Genomic DNA, 14,091 nt, shown 5'->3' on the forward strand with positions numbered 1-14,091 from the left:
TGTGATTCAACCCTAATACACATGGGAAAATTCACATTAAAACTTGGAAAAAATATTATCTGGCAACATCGCGAGTAACCGTAACGTGACAGTGACGTCACAAGGGCGCACAGAAATAATCGCTTCAGCCGCTAGGTGAAGGTCAATAGAAAACACGATCTTTTCAGGTTTTTTTTATACTTTTATCACACAAAATTTTCCAGTTTCGCGGAAAAATCGATATGTTTCATTTATTGTATTTATTTTCCGCCGGGTTATTGACATAACAATCAGCTGTTGTAAAAGATAGAGCGCAGGCGCCAAGTCGCATGCCATTAGAGGTTTTTACACTATACGACAAATCGATAAGCTCTTAAGGAACGATACGATTAGAAAATTTAGAGTCGGTATAGAACTGGTGGGAGAGCGTGAGCTTGTCGCCTCGCAGGTAACTAGTTTTGTGTCAGCAGTGCGTATCATTATGAAACAGACATATGTAATTGGTTACGATGATTTTTTTGAGTTTATTTACATGTGAATCATTTGGAGGATTTGAACGTATTTCTGTAGCGTTACATTTTAATTGGCGCTGGTTTGGACGCTGGAGATGTGTCCAAGTTAAATTTTGTGTGTGCCATTTACTAGTATCTTGCGTTACATTTTAATTGGCACTGGTTTGGACGCTGGAGATGTGTCCGAGTTAATTTATGTGTGCGCCATTTTCTAGACAATGAAACTATATGAGGCCAGGGAAGCATGTCTCATAAATAAACCTACGGCTGATATCATCAATCTAGTATCTGTTCGCCTAGTGGCCAAACTCTAGGTACTGACTTGCTCTATGTCAGTAGGGTCTATAACTTAAATGTATAACTATCACAAACAATACGATTTTTGCTGTGTCAAAAGCAGACCTAAACATTCCCTACTTTGATAATCAAAAAAAATACGATATTTCTAGAAATTCTATGGAAGTCGTATCGTTTGGTACAAAAAGGGTCTTTTTCATGTGACGTTTATTAACTCTTTCATGTTTCAGACGAGACAACATAGAACTACCTAGCTTAGCTTCGTAAATATAAACATGCAACACGGCGCATCTGTGTTCCGGTGAATAATGTAATGGAGTCAATTCAAAATAGCATTGACTCATAACTTTAACATTACATAAATGTGTGCTATTTAAATTGACTGTATAAAATGTATTTATACCTCTTTCCTCTTTATAGGCGTACTAGAGGATGCCCGCGGCTTCACCCGCGTGGATTTCGGGTTTTTTAAATCCCGTAGGAACTCTTCAATTTTCCGGGATAAAAAGTAGCCTATGTCCTTTCCCGTGATGTATCCCAAGTCTGTACTCAATTATCATTTTCACTAGACAGACGGACAGACACACTTCCGCATTTATAATATTAAGTATGGATTAGCTGATACCGGTAACTTCGTCCGCGTCGCGTGGATTTAGATTTGGAAAAATCCCGTGGGAAGTCATTGTTTTTCCGGAATAAAAGTAGCCTATATCACTCCAGGTCACCCTGAAGTCTAAATCCATGTAAAAAATTGGTTGTCTGTAAAGTCGGTTTACTGACGATAGTTGAACGTGACAACAAAAGCCGATTGTGCTTCTTTGTCGCTCGTTCCGCGCTCTCGCTTGCACTTCAAGCCTTACATGGAACGCCTCAGAGCGAGGTAACGCCGCATGAGTCATGTTTTTTCGTGCGTGCAGCCGGCTCTATCGAATTGTAAGACGTTGTCACGTCAAAAATCAAATTAGGTCAATCAATCCGTTGCTCCGTTGCGGCGTAATTGAAGGACAAACCAATCAACCGATAAACGGACACACTTTCGCATTTACAATATGAGTAGTTACTCCTCATTACTGACGGTCGTGACCCCTTTCAATTAACTTCATAATGATAGGAGTTCTCTTGCGATAATAATGCGATGGGTTCCCAGATCCCTAACGCATACAATTACCTATACTAAGAGAACAAGATTTCGACTCTTACGTTTATCATCATGATCATTATCAATCGAATCATCCATTTTGAAACTAACGATCTTGGTGTCTGCTCTGGTGTCTCTCACTTAGTAGCTGAAGACACAATGATGGCGCAACCACTGGCGCTGGTATCCTAGTGAGATAAACTCGTTCCCATTAGTTCAACTGATTAGTTCAACCGTTGAACTAGTGAAGACTTTTATCCCCACTAGCTCAACTGCGTCTAAAGAGTTGAACTAGTGGGAATAAATCGTTGAACTCAGATAGTGATGGGAATTTAACGAAACACACGCCTAAGCGACAGATTTTAGTTATAGTTAGATAGATCATAGATCAGGGGGTAAGTTGTATACACAAATAATATATTGAGTACATAAATTATATAACAGTAGGTTCCTTTATTTACTTTGATCGTCAACAAACTTAGAATAGACAACACCCTAAGTCAACATAACATTGGTTCAGTATAGGTTAATATCATATGCGCGTAGTGGGCATCGCGGCTTCGTAGCCAGTCCTCGGAGCCTGGCCTTTTGTAGACTGCAGAGGATCTCCAGCTAGGGACAAACAAAAAGAAATTAAATTATTTAGGTCGGACTTCGTCTGTGTTGGTGTTTGCTGGCGCGCGTGCTCTGCCTGTTTGGTGTGTGTTTTTTTTTTTGTTGAAAGTGGCCGGGTTTTGTGTTTTACTGGTGTTTTTGGTGGTGGAACTGACTGGGAAGCGCTCTAAAGGGGTTGCCGCGCGTATGTCGGCGAGCGCCGGCACAGACGAAGTCCATACTTATATGGTTTCCCTAACTTGTAAATAACTACAAACTTGATATTGGCTAATCTTTGTAAAGCCAGATGAGAGAAAAAAAAACATATTTAGGTCCAGTTGGTCCAGTTTTAACGACCTCCATGGTGCAGTGGTAAGCGCTGTGATCTTATTAGTGGGGTTCGATTCCCGGCAAGTGTTTGGAATTTTATGATTTCTAAATTTCTGGTTTGGCCTAGTTGATTGCCTTCAGTGGCTAGTTACCACCCTACCGACAAAGCCTTGCCGCCAAGCTATTTGTAGTTCCGGTACGATGCGGTTTAGAAACCAAAAGGGTATGGGTTTAATACAAACTGCCGTACCCCTTCCAGGTTGCCCGCTTTCGAGGAGAGATAATTCCTCAGTGCATGGAGACCAAAGTCAGTGTTGCCAGTAATGTATGGATCCGAGAGATGGTCGCTAACTGTGGGGCTAAGAAAGCTTAGGGTTACTCAGCGGGCGATGGAGAGAGCTATGCTTGGAGTGTCTTTAAGTAGTCAAATCAGAAATGAGGTGTTCCGTAGGAGAACCAGATTAACTGGCATATTATTTCAGCAGGTTGCGAAGCTGAAATGGCAATGGGCAGGGCACATACTTAGTTACACAAATTGAGAAACGTTGAGGTCCCAACATGGTTTCAAAGTACTGGAATCGCGACCTCGCGCCTGATTGGAAGAACCCCCAGTGGGTGGATAGACCTCATCAAACGAGTCGCAGGGTGCCGCTAGATTCAGGCGGCGCAAGATCGTGGCTTATGGAAGACATACAAGAGACCTATGTCCAGCAGTGGACGTCTAACTGTTGATAATGATGATCTAAATAAAATAAATACCTTTTATAACCTCTTCATTCCACTGGTCAATGTGGGTAGTAAAAGTGGCCCTCTTATAATTGCCGTATCCATCGCACTCCATGTCAGCGCCTGTACGACATTTCTCTCGTACGCAATCTGTGAGAAAGGGATGTATTCAATTTCGTTAGGTACTAAACTGAAATTCCTATTGAACCAGATTGGCGCAGTCGGTAGGACAGGAGATGATGGAACTTATTAAAACAGTACACGTCTTAACTGTCGATTATCTATACTAATATTATAAAGAGGAAACCTTTGTATTTTTGTATTTTTGTATGTTTGTATTGAATAGGCTCAAAAACTACTGGACCGATTTCAAAATTTCTTTTACCATTATTTAGAGGGATTCTTCCGAATCCGTATAGGCTATATTTTATCCCGGAAAATAGATAGGATTTTTCGTGGTAGTGAAAATTGTGGAGTAAGGCGTCGAAAAAACTGCCGTACGTTAACGATTCTCGCGAACGCTGCCTAAATGGTTAGAGATGTATGGTTGACATTGCACCCGTGCGAAGCCGGGGCGGATCGCTAGTTGTTTAATATGTAAGATAATTATTTATGTAATGGCGATAGTAAGTAATTGATTTCATAAACTCAAAACTAAAGCTACGAGGGTTCCAAACGCGCCCTGGCTGAGAAGAACATAACAAACTCATGGTATCCTATCCTATATGCAAAGTACTAAGACTGGTGTAGTTACTTATATCAAAAATGACTATTTTATTACTAACCACAATTCATGTTGGATACCTCTATGCGTGGTACCTTGATTCCTTGTATGATAGTGCCATCTTCCAGGGCGCAATAACAAACGAATCGGCGACACTGTACAAAAAAATTACTAGGTATAACTCGTGCCAATAACAAGTATAAATTTAAAATTTATAACACCCCCGACAAGTGAAGGTTACAGTAACTAGAAAAGAGCTGATAACTTTCAAACGGCTGAACCGATTTGCTTGGATTATAGTTAAGAACACTCTCGATCACCTTTCAAACAAAAAAAACTAAATTTAAATCGGTTCATTAGTTTAGGAGCTACGATGCCACAGACAGATACACATATACACACGTCAAACTTATAACACTCCTCTTTTTGGGTCGGGGGTTCATAAAGGGGAGGTGTTGATGCTTCGGGAGACATAATGTACTCGCCAAAGTGTGGATTTGGGGTGAGGGAAGCTTTAATAAAGGCGAGGTCAACAAGCGTAATTTACGTTGCGCCATTTCGGTCACGTAATAAAGTAACGTAAAAAACACGTAGATAGAGTGCAAGCGACGCATTTTAGGTCATACTGTAGCTTATTATCCCCAAACACATATTTTAACACTGGGCAACCAGTAACCACTCTTTTTTATAAATATAAAATGTGTTTGCTTGTTGATTAGTCCTTCAATCACGCTGCAACGGAGCAACAGATCAATTTTTTTTAACATGAATAATCCCGGAAAACTAAAAAGTTTCCACGGGATTTATAAAAAACTAAATCCATGCGGACGAAATTGCAGGCATCAGCTAGTAGATAATTATTATATTATAGAAAAAGAGATAAATAAATAAATAAATAACAAGTCTAAAAAGTAGAAAATATGTAATTATTTGGTACACTTAAGTTGTGTCGTTGAATCGTTGTTGTCGTGTTGTATTCTTGTCGTTGCTTTATCGTTGTCGTGTCGTAGTCTTGTTGTTGTCGTTGCATCTTTATCTTGTCGTTGCCTTGTCGTTACCTTGTTATTGTCTTGTCGTAGTCTTTTCGTTGCCTTGTCAGCATTTCAAATCCAATATGGCGAGTATACTGATCTAGGTCATTAATTTATTACACATGGACAAAGTGAATGACTCTGTTACCAAAAGTTAATGACAGTTTCGGCAATTATGAAGGAACTGATGTATACATGAGGGTAAATGGTGAAGATGACATCAAAATACCTGGACAGGTGCGTAGAGCCACAGAGGCGTGCACTGTGGAGCGTTGTAGTGGAGGTGACCATCTCTACCGTATTTCTTCTTGAAGTATTTCAACTCGTTCTTGCATGGTTCTGTCAAGAAATGTAACTATTCAGTAAGGTTTCCTTCTTTTTTATTGGTAATTGCCGAGTTTTTTCTTCTACGGCTGTCGTTCTAACTCCCGCTGTTTTTACTACTGAGACCCATGTCCTGTCAGATGAGAAGGCTATAGAACTTCAGCCATTTATTTAATCAGAATAATTTTTAAGTTAAGATAATGTGACACCAGATCACAGGTAAAATAATGCGTCAGAGTCTCTCTCGTGACGAAACTTTAGCCACAGCAGTCAACCTCAAAGTCATCTAACCAAATATACAGGAGATATTATAGTGTGAGCGTCAATAATGGTGAACTCCCTATTCTCTTTCTCCAAGAGAGATCAAACGCCATCTTACTAACCGTAAGCCTCCAAAACTCTTTCATCCCGTTTCCTCCTGATCCCAGCCGCCGTCTGAACGGAGTGTATATCTTGACAGATGCCCTGTCTGCACACCAGTCCATCATCACAGCCCGGCTCCAGAAACTCCTCTTCTACCTGTTCCAGGGTTCAAATCTTAAGAGTAAGACATTTTAAGTAAGCAAAAGATCTTGTGTCAGCGTAAAACATCGTCATTCATCATTTTTTCTGTACTCTATCAACGGAAAGAAGTTAATATAGGGCTCTCTCTTTCACGTAATCCCATACAAATGACAGAAACAAAAATCTGTGGGCGTTAACATTTTGAGTCACCAACCAATCAGTCTGTGCTTCTCGTGTCCAGCAACTTGCTTGAAATCATCTATTTACCTTTTCCAATGCTTCTATAATGCTGCATTTTTCGGAGCGCATTAAATCAGTAGTAATGCAAAACATTTCAATGTTAATCCCAGTTCCATTAGTTAGAAATTATTTCCTTCTTTCGTATAGTTAGAGCTCTAAATTTAGGTACACTGTAATCTTATAAATACGCAGTTCAAGTTTTCATACCTCAGTCTCGTCGGTCCCATTTATGCGGGTCTTTTTAAACTCCGCACATTTTTGATTGAGCTCTAGAAAAGAATATGCAATTATTAGGTACCTATTTGTAATTATTTTAGCAAAGAGGAGAATTATAAGTCGAGTCATAATAGCAAGTTTGTGGGATGGTCAATTAAGATTTCTGGTATTACTTTCAAAAATCATAGTTTCATGATTTTGCAAACTGATTCAACCAAGAAACAGATATCCAGCTTGGTCTGAAAATTTGCTAGTTTGGTTCTGCACCCAAGACATTTTACTTCTAGAAAAAGCTCAATAGGTATTTTAATACAGATATCGAGATAGTTATTTAGTTTTCACTAGCTTTGGTATTTAGGATTTTAAAATTCCCGTGGGGAATGTTTGATTTTCCAAGGTAAATAACTCAAAATTTAAAAAACCGCCGACACAAAAACTTCTATAAGAAAACTAGTAAAGAGCTGATAACTTTCTAACAGCTGAACCGATTTTCTTCGATTATAGCTAAGAACACTCTCGATCAAGCCACCTCTCAAACAAAAAAACTAAATTAAAATCGGTCCATTCGTTTAGGAGCTACGATGCCACAGACAGATACACATGTCAAACTTATAACACCCCTCTTTTTGCGTCGGGGGTTAAAAATAGGTAGAAACACACTAACGATGATAAGCGCTACATCTTCCACAGCAGTTGCATTGCTCCTTATCAGGCAAAAAAGCACCCGCAGGACACTCCAGCTCCTGGACCAGGCCGCCTCGACACTCAACCCCTCGGCACGACAAAGGACAGTCACTGCCGTCTGTTGGAGGCTCGAAACGGAAGCTGCGACGACTGAAAGGCAGTTAAAATCACATTATAATATTATAAAGGAGAAAGTTTGTATGTATGTGTGTGTCTGTGTGTGTGTGTGTGTGTGTGTGTGTGTGTATGTTTGTTACTCCTTCAAGCAAAAACTACTGGACGGATTGGGCTGAAATTTAGAATGCAGATAGATTATATACCCTGGATTAGCACATAGGCTACTTTTTATCCCAGAAAATCAAAGAGTTCCCACGGGAATTTTAAAAAACCTACATCCACGCGAACAAAGTCGCGGGTATCAGCTAGTGGTTCATACATTTGACGGCCTCCCTGCCGTAGGAGTAAGCGCTGTGGTCTTATTAGTGGAAGGTCCCGGGTTCGATTGCCGGCAGGGGTTCGGAATTTTATAATTTCTAAATGTCTGGTTTGGTGGGAGCCTTCGGCCGTGGCTAGTTACCACCCTGACGGCAAAGCCGTGCCGCCAAGCGTGAATTTGTGGTTACATAATTAAAAAATAATTAAAATGTATTTCAATTTTCAAAGTAAGATAACTATTCCAAGTGGGGTATCATACGAAAGGGCTTAACCTGTATATTCTAAAACAGATTTTTTATTTATTTTTATGCATGATAATTTTTGATATATCGTGCAAAATGTCGAAAAATACCCGAGTACGGAACCCTCGGTGCGCGAGTCTGACTCGCACTTGGCTGGTTTTTTTCAAACGATACTTACACATTCAAAGTTTCGCTCGGTAATGGAGGTACAGTTACTGGAACACCTGAAAAAAAGAAAAACTTCTTCCAGGTCAGTATTTTTCCGCTAGGCCAGAGTGAACTGGAGTGAGGGAACTCTCGCTTTGAACATGAATCAATGACATGTCAAATATTAGGCTATGGTGACGTGAAATCACGGAAAAATAGGGCTAATAAACCTACTTCAAATATATAAAAAAAAATCACTTACACCTCCTCAAGATTTTGTCACAGCGTAACGCTCGGTATTCTTGTTCCGGGTGACCCAAATAAGGATTGCAACCCGCTCTGAAATCTGTAAATATTTTGTGATTTTCAAAGAACATTAGAAAGATGGTGATAATAAAAAAAAGAATACCCGGCTGAGTTTGTTGTGGGCTCTTCTTAGACTTGGGCGCCTTTGGAACCCTCGTAGCTAGTTACGTAATTAATTATCACCACTATATCGTACAAATTTAACAATTCGACGATCAAAAGGAGTACAATCGTACCTACTTTGAATAAATGATTTTGACTTTGACTTTGATACCCGATGGATTCCATTGGCACCCTTCGGGTACGGAACCCTCAACCCTTAAAAGTAGAATCGAATTTGAAAAGGAGAATCGGCAGCTTCAGTTTCTTAGAGCTCTGTCGTAGAGGCTAACAAGACATTGCCTAGGTACGAATTTTCCTGTTGCATTACATCAAGATGTTTTATCAATACTTTCGGAAAATACATCAATGAAAAAATATTCTAAATGTGGTCAAAATCTTACCAGTTGTTGTGACTGGCAAGAATTCATCGGCGTCAAAGTTGTATTCGTCTGCTACACATGATTGATCCATTTCTGCAATAACAAGGTAATCACACTAATATTATAAAGGCGAAGGTTTGTATGTGTGTGTGTGTGTGTGTGTATGTTTGTTACTCCTTCACGCAAAAACTACTGGACGGATTAGGCTGAAATTTGGAATGAAGATAGATAATATCCTGGATTAGCACATAGGCTACTTTTTATCCCGGAAAATCAAAGAGTTCCCACGGGATTTCAAAAAACCTAAATCCACGCGGGCGAAGTCGCGGGCATCGGCTAGTAAAATAATATGAGTCCTAAAAAATCTGCTAAATTGTAAATAAGTATCATTTTAAAGGTTTTCTAAATGTTTATGTTTTATGTTATTGAAATAATTCAAACTGTCTACAAAGACTTCTTAGCAATCCTTTGCAAATCGTGCTATAAACTCAACTTCTCCTCTAATTTTCCACCAAATTTTACTGTTGACCTACTGACTGCATTTACTTGTTGATTTACTGACTGCAATTAGTCAAACTGTTGCCTACTTAGTTAAAAAAAAAAAAAACTCGTTCATTACATACCTCTATAGAAGACGCATTCGTCACAACAACGGCACTGCGCGTAGTCGGCAGGGATGAACATGGTCCTCCACCTGCCATACTTCCTATCGCAGTACGTACGGTACTCGGATGGGAAGACCCTGCTTTCCCTAAACAAAAATGGTAAAAAAAAGATTCCGACGAATTGAGAACCTCCTCTTTTTTCGAAGTCGGTTAAAAATACTCGGTATACCGGCTGGATCACAATAAGAACTGATCACATCGTAGTTGGAAGGAAGAAAACATTATGATTAAAAGGAAAGATCTGATTACTCTGGTATTAAGAGGTATCTATCAACTATTTCTAATATTCCAATATTGCGAACTATACCTACCTACTTACGTCAATCCCCTGCATTTATGATCCATCGAATCGGACGGATTAATCCAATCCAGACGAAACCAATTACAAATTAATTTGTGATTGGTTTCGTCTGGATTGGATTGGATTCTTTAAGACCAGCGATATAAGTAGGTAGGTACATTTTTGAGCGACTCACTTGCACGAATCACGAAAGAGCTCACATTCAGTGAAGTTGTTAAAACGAGGACACTGCGGACATAGCTGGAAATCTGTAATAAAATATTTTAAGAGAAATAACAAAATAATTAAACAAGTAGGTACTTATAATGAGAATCTTTCACGAAAACTATTTTAAAAGTACTTAGGTAATTATGGTCTATTTTAATAAATAGCCTATCGCCGCTTAAAAAAGATACTGAATAAACTTCCGAAAAACACTATACCTCCAATGAATCTGAAATTTGGTATACTAATTAACAACGTATTTTGATCTCCTAATCACGAATATCATAAAAATTCGAAAATTATCGCAAACGCCATTTTGAATATATCAACAAGTGTAAAAAAAAATTATAACACCCCCGATTACTGAAGGTTAGTTACTAGAAAAGAGCTGATAACTTTCAAACGGCTTAACCGATTTTCTTCGATTATAGCAAAGAACGCTCTCGATCGGCTCCACCTTTCAAACAAAAAAAAACTAAATTAAAATCGGTTCATTAGTTTAGGAGCTACGATGCCACAGACAGATACACAGATACACAGGTCAAACATATAGCACCCCTCTTTTTGGGTCGGGGGTTAAAAATGACAGAGAACCTCTTTTAGTTCGGTGCACGTAACGTGTACAGTGGAGATTAGGAACTGTTGGGCGTCACTTCCACATTTTTAAGAACTATTTTGGTTATTCTTTTTTGCGCCAATTTTCGTTATGATATTCGTGATTAGGAGGTCAAAATACGTGACAGATTCATTTGAGGTTTGTGCTTTTCGGAATTACACCCGAGATACCTTACCATTATTAGTCCTACAGATAGGTCTAACAGTCCTTCTGGTAGGAATGTGAACAAGCAGTTTCTCCGGGCTACGCTTCTCACATTCCTCGTAGTCTATATTGGCACCGTTATTCTTCACCAGGGAGAGAACTTCCGTCTCCCGCCAGTACTCGCTCGTGTCCTGGTTGTGGTCTATTAGCATTATGAAGGGGAGAAACTGGAAACGTTCAGACTAGAATATAACAAAGCATTAAAATACTCCAGATAGGCAAAGCTCATCTTCTTCTTCTTCTTCTCTCTGGGCTGGTTTCCGCACTTAAACGTTTCCGTCTGTTGTGCGTGTGTTGCCCCTCCCCGCCGAAGTAAAGGTCATATAATTGTGTTTAAAAAAAACCGGCCAAGTCCGAGTAATCAAAATATTCACAGTATTACAATTTTTTTCTTTTAATTGTGCTACCTGCCAAATTGCGTGTGGCATACCCTTCACCTAGTGGCATGCAGCTCATAGAGGCATAAAAGAACTGCCTACCCTAGTTGTAATAAATCGACACTCATTTTCCATTATGACCTGCCAGAAAATAAGTTCTTACCTTAATGCTTACCCTGGCTTTAAACCCTATGCACGTTGCACCATAGGTAAATCCGCCACTACAAAGTATGCTTGTGATATTACGCGTAGAAACAGAATACATAGAGTCATTGACCTTTTGACATCTCTGAGCGCGCTTCTAGTACGACTACTAAATAGACGACTATTACAAAAATCTACCTAACCTACCCTCAATGGTTCTTGAATAGATTTTTTAGTAATATTTCCCTTATGATCCAGAGAAAGCACGGGCACCTTGGTGTGTGCACTCACTATATTCGTAGGCAAGACGAGCAAACATGCAAATTGGAACAAAGTTTCAAACTTCATATTGATTTTTGATTACTTTTTGAAATTGTAAAACCATGCGACTTGTGAAATTTTTGACTTTAAATTCTGCTTTTCAAGACGTTTAATTTGACAGCAAACAGAAAGAAGATTTTACGGATTTTACCCACTGACCTCTACTAATATGTACTTAGATAAAAGCTTGGTAATAGCACAGTAATAGTATGGTTTGTGACAAGTCGACATGGCAATCGGGGTGTGAGGCGGGGGGACGCCCCGCACACCCGCACGTCACCCGCGCTATCCCGCACCGGGTTAGCGCGGGGGCTGCGCGGGGCGTCCCCACCCCGATTGCCACGTAGTGATTACATACTCTTTGCCGATTGCCATGTCGACCTGTCGCGAACTATCTGAACTCTAGGGCGGCCCTTACACAGTCAATTTAGATCGCGATCAAGTAGCTCTCATTGCGATCACAGATTGATGGATTGCGCTACAACATTACACGTTCAATCTTGATTTCGTCAGTCCGTGTTATCCTATCGCCGCGTGAACACGTGTTATCATGGATTTACATGAGGTTAACGCTGTAGTATCCTTGTCTTAGCCCTAACTTTGAAGTAGAGGATTCGTAGAAAGCGCTGGGTTAAACAGTGGTTACAGAAAAGAGAAGTTTATACTTATTTAAATCTTCTTAAAGAAATACAACTAACTGCTGATGATGATGATTACAAAAACTACTTCAGGATGGATGAAAAATCTTTTAACGAGTTACTACACATGATAACTCCATATATAATAAAACTAACTGACGCGATCCTACGTTTACACGTTCAATCTTGATTACGATCAGTGGATCGCGATCTTGATTTCAAAATATCCAGATATTTTGTGATCAGATGCATCAATCCGTCAATCTACTCCGTACATTATCAATCTGGATGGCGATCATTGATTTAGATCGCGGATCGCGATCTAAATTGACTGTGTAAGGGCTGCTTAGCACTCGGAACTTAATGTTTAGTCAACATAGTGTCAACATGAAGAGTGGTCTTCATGTTGACACTATGTTGGCACACGACGTAGGTACCTACTAACGGCCAAAATTAATGCTCAATCTATCTTTAACTTGTCGATAAGTTACTAAGCAACACTGTTATTTGTCAAAAAGACTTTTGACGAATAACAACATTGCTAACTTATCGACAGATTACAGATAGATTAGTTTCTAGAATATGTCTGCAAAATTTCATGGACTTTGGTTGCTTAATATTCAAATGAAATTGGAACTACGATTGTATGAAACGAGTGACGGAGAGAGTCCTCTTAAGTGGATTCAGAGTACCCATATACTAAGTCAGCCGAAAAATAGATAGTAGATAGGTACCTATTTAAATAGTTGAAGCTCTTTTGAAGGTAAATAAAACAAGGACATTTTTCTGGGAAATTTTAATCAATTTTATCAAAGAATGTTACAAATAAGTACATAACTATTATTTCAGGTAAGTTATAATCTTTGGTCTATGGCAGTGAAGTGAATTTATTACTTATTAGAAACATTATTTTATTGTTAACCTCATAACCTGTGCACTACAGAAACAAAACTTTTTAACATCAGCAACTTATTATTTACGAACATGCAATTTTGATATCACGGGATCGAACCTGGGACCACGTTCCTTGAGAGCACTAAGCTTAAGCGTATACGGAGACCAACATCAACTTACGGGTTTTTTACCCCTGACCCAAAAAGAGGGGTGTTATAAGTTTGACGTTTGTATCTGTGTATCTGTCTGTGGCATCGTAGATCCTAAACCGGCTACGCGGGTTTTGGCACACGCATTGCCGGCACAAGGAAAATATTCTATCTACTGGACAAAACGTCAGGGTTTGGTTTCACCAGCCAGCTCCGGCTGAATTTGTAAAAAATACGGGAGCTTTATTTACCCCGTATTTTGCTTTCGCAATTACGGGTTTTCTGTATTATCATACCCTTAAATACGGGGTAACCCGTAAAATACGGGGCATCTAGCAATCCTACCTGTGCTGCGCGGCCTGCGTCTCCGTATACGCTTAGCCTAACAGTCGAATAGGCACAAATAGTATTTAACTAAGCGATTCGTAACTGCTAATTTTTTGACTAGTTGAAAAAATCTAGGAACTATTTTTATAACATCATTGGACTTATAAATTTAAAAAATCGGTCAAGTGCGAGTCGGACTCACATACGCAGGGTTCCGTACAAGAAATAACACTTTATAATTTTTTTAAATTTCCATAGCGGCAATTTTGAAATTTTTATTACCTATTTGTTATAGCGGCAATAGAAATAAACAATTTACAGCCCGCTGACAGACAGACGA

The 14,091-nt window shown here is 39.3% G+C and overlaps 1 protein-coding gene across 2 annotated transcripts; it reads right to left on the bottom strand.

Moving 5' to 3' along the window:
• Positions 1-2,355: 2,355 nt before the first annotated feature.
• LOC123865295 lies at positions 2,356-11,811 on the bottom strand. Of its 2 annotated transcripts, XM_045906253.1 has the most exons (14): positions 11,630-11,811; positions 10,873-11,068; positions 10,053-10,125; positions 9,535-9,662; positions 8,933-9,004; positions 8,386-8,469; positions 8,155-8,200; positions 7,280-7,449; positions 6,607-6,668; positions 6,039-6,174; positions 5,561-5,670; positions 4,362-4,455; positions 3,610-3,726; positions 2,356-2,538 (listed from the first exon to the last, which is right to left on the bottom strand). In XM_045906253.1, the coding sequence occupies exons 1-14, from the start codon at positions 11,768-11,770 to the stop codon at positions 2,459-2,461; spliced, it is 1,509 nt and encodes a 502-aa protein (XP_045762209.1). In that variant the 5' UTR covers positions 11,771-11,811; the 3' UTR covers positions 2,356-2,458. The 2 variants fall into 2 exon arrangements, with proteins under 2 accessions (XP_045762209.1, XP_045762210.1); XM_045906254.1 differs by lacking the exon at positions 8,155-8,200 and having other exon boundaries at positions 8,388-8,469.
• Positions 11,812-14,091: the final 2,280 nt, after the last annotated feature.

The sequence above is a fragment of the Maniola jurtina genome, chromosome 5 (assembly GCF_905333055.1).
Source record: "Maniola jurtina chromosome 5, ilManJurt1.1, whole genome shotgun sequence".
Taxonomy (NCBI): domain Eukaryota; kingdom Metazoa; phylum Arthropoda; class Insecta; order Lepidoptera; family Nymphalidae; genus Maniola; species Maniola jurtina.

Excerpts from the sequence above, each read along its gene's own strand:
- LOC123865295 (XM_045906253.1), bottom strand. The coding sequence starts at position 11,770 with ATGAAGTTTGAAACTTTGTTCCAATTTGCATGTTTGCTCGTCTTGCCT. Across the intron at positions 8,470-8,932 it reads CTTGCCAGTCACAACAACTG|ATTTCAGAGCGGGTTGCAAT; the intron begins GTAAGATTTTGA and ends AAATATTTACAG. Across the intron at positions 7,450-8,154 it reads CCGAGCGAAACTTTGAATGT|TCGTCGCAGCTTCCGTTTCG; the intron begins GTAAGTATCGTT and ends ACTGCCTTTCAG.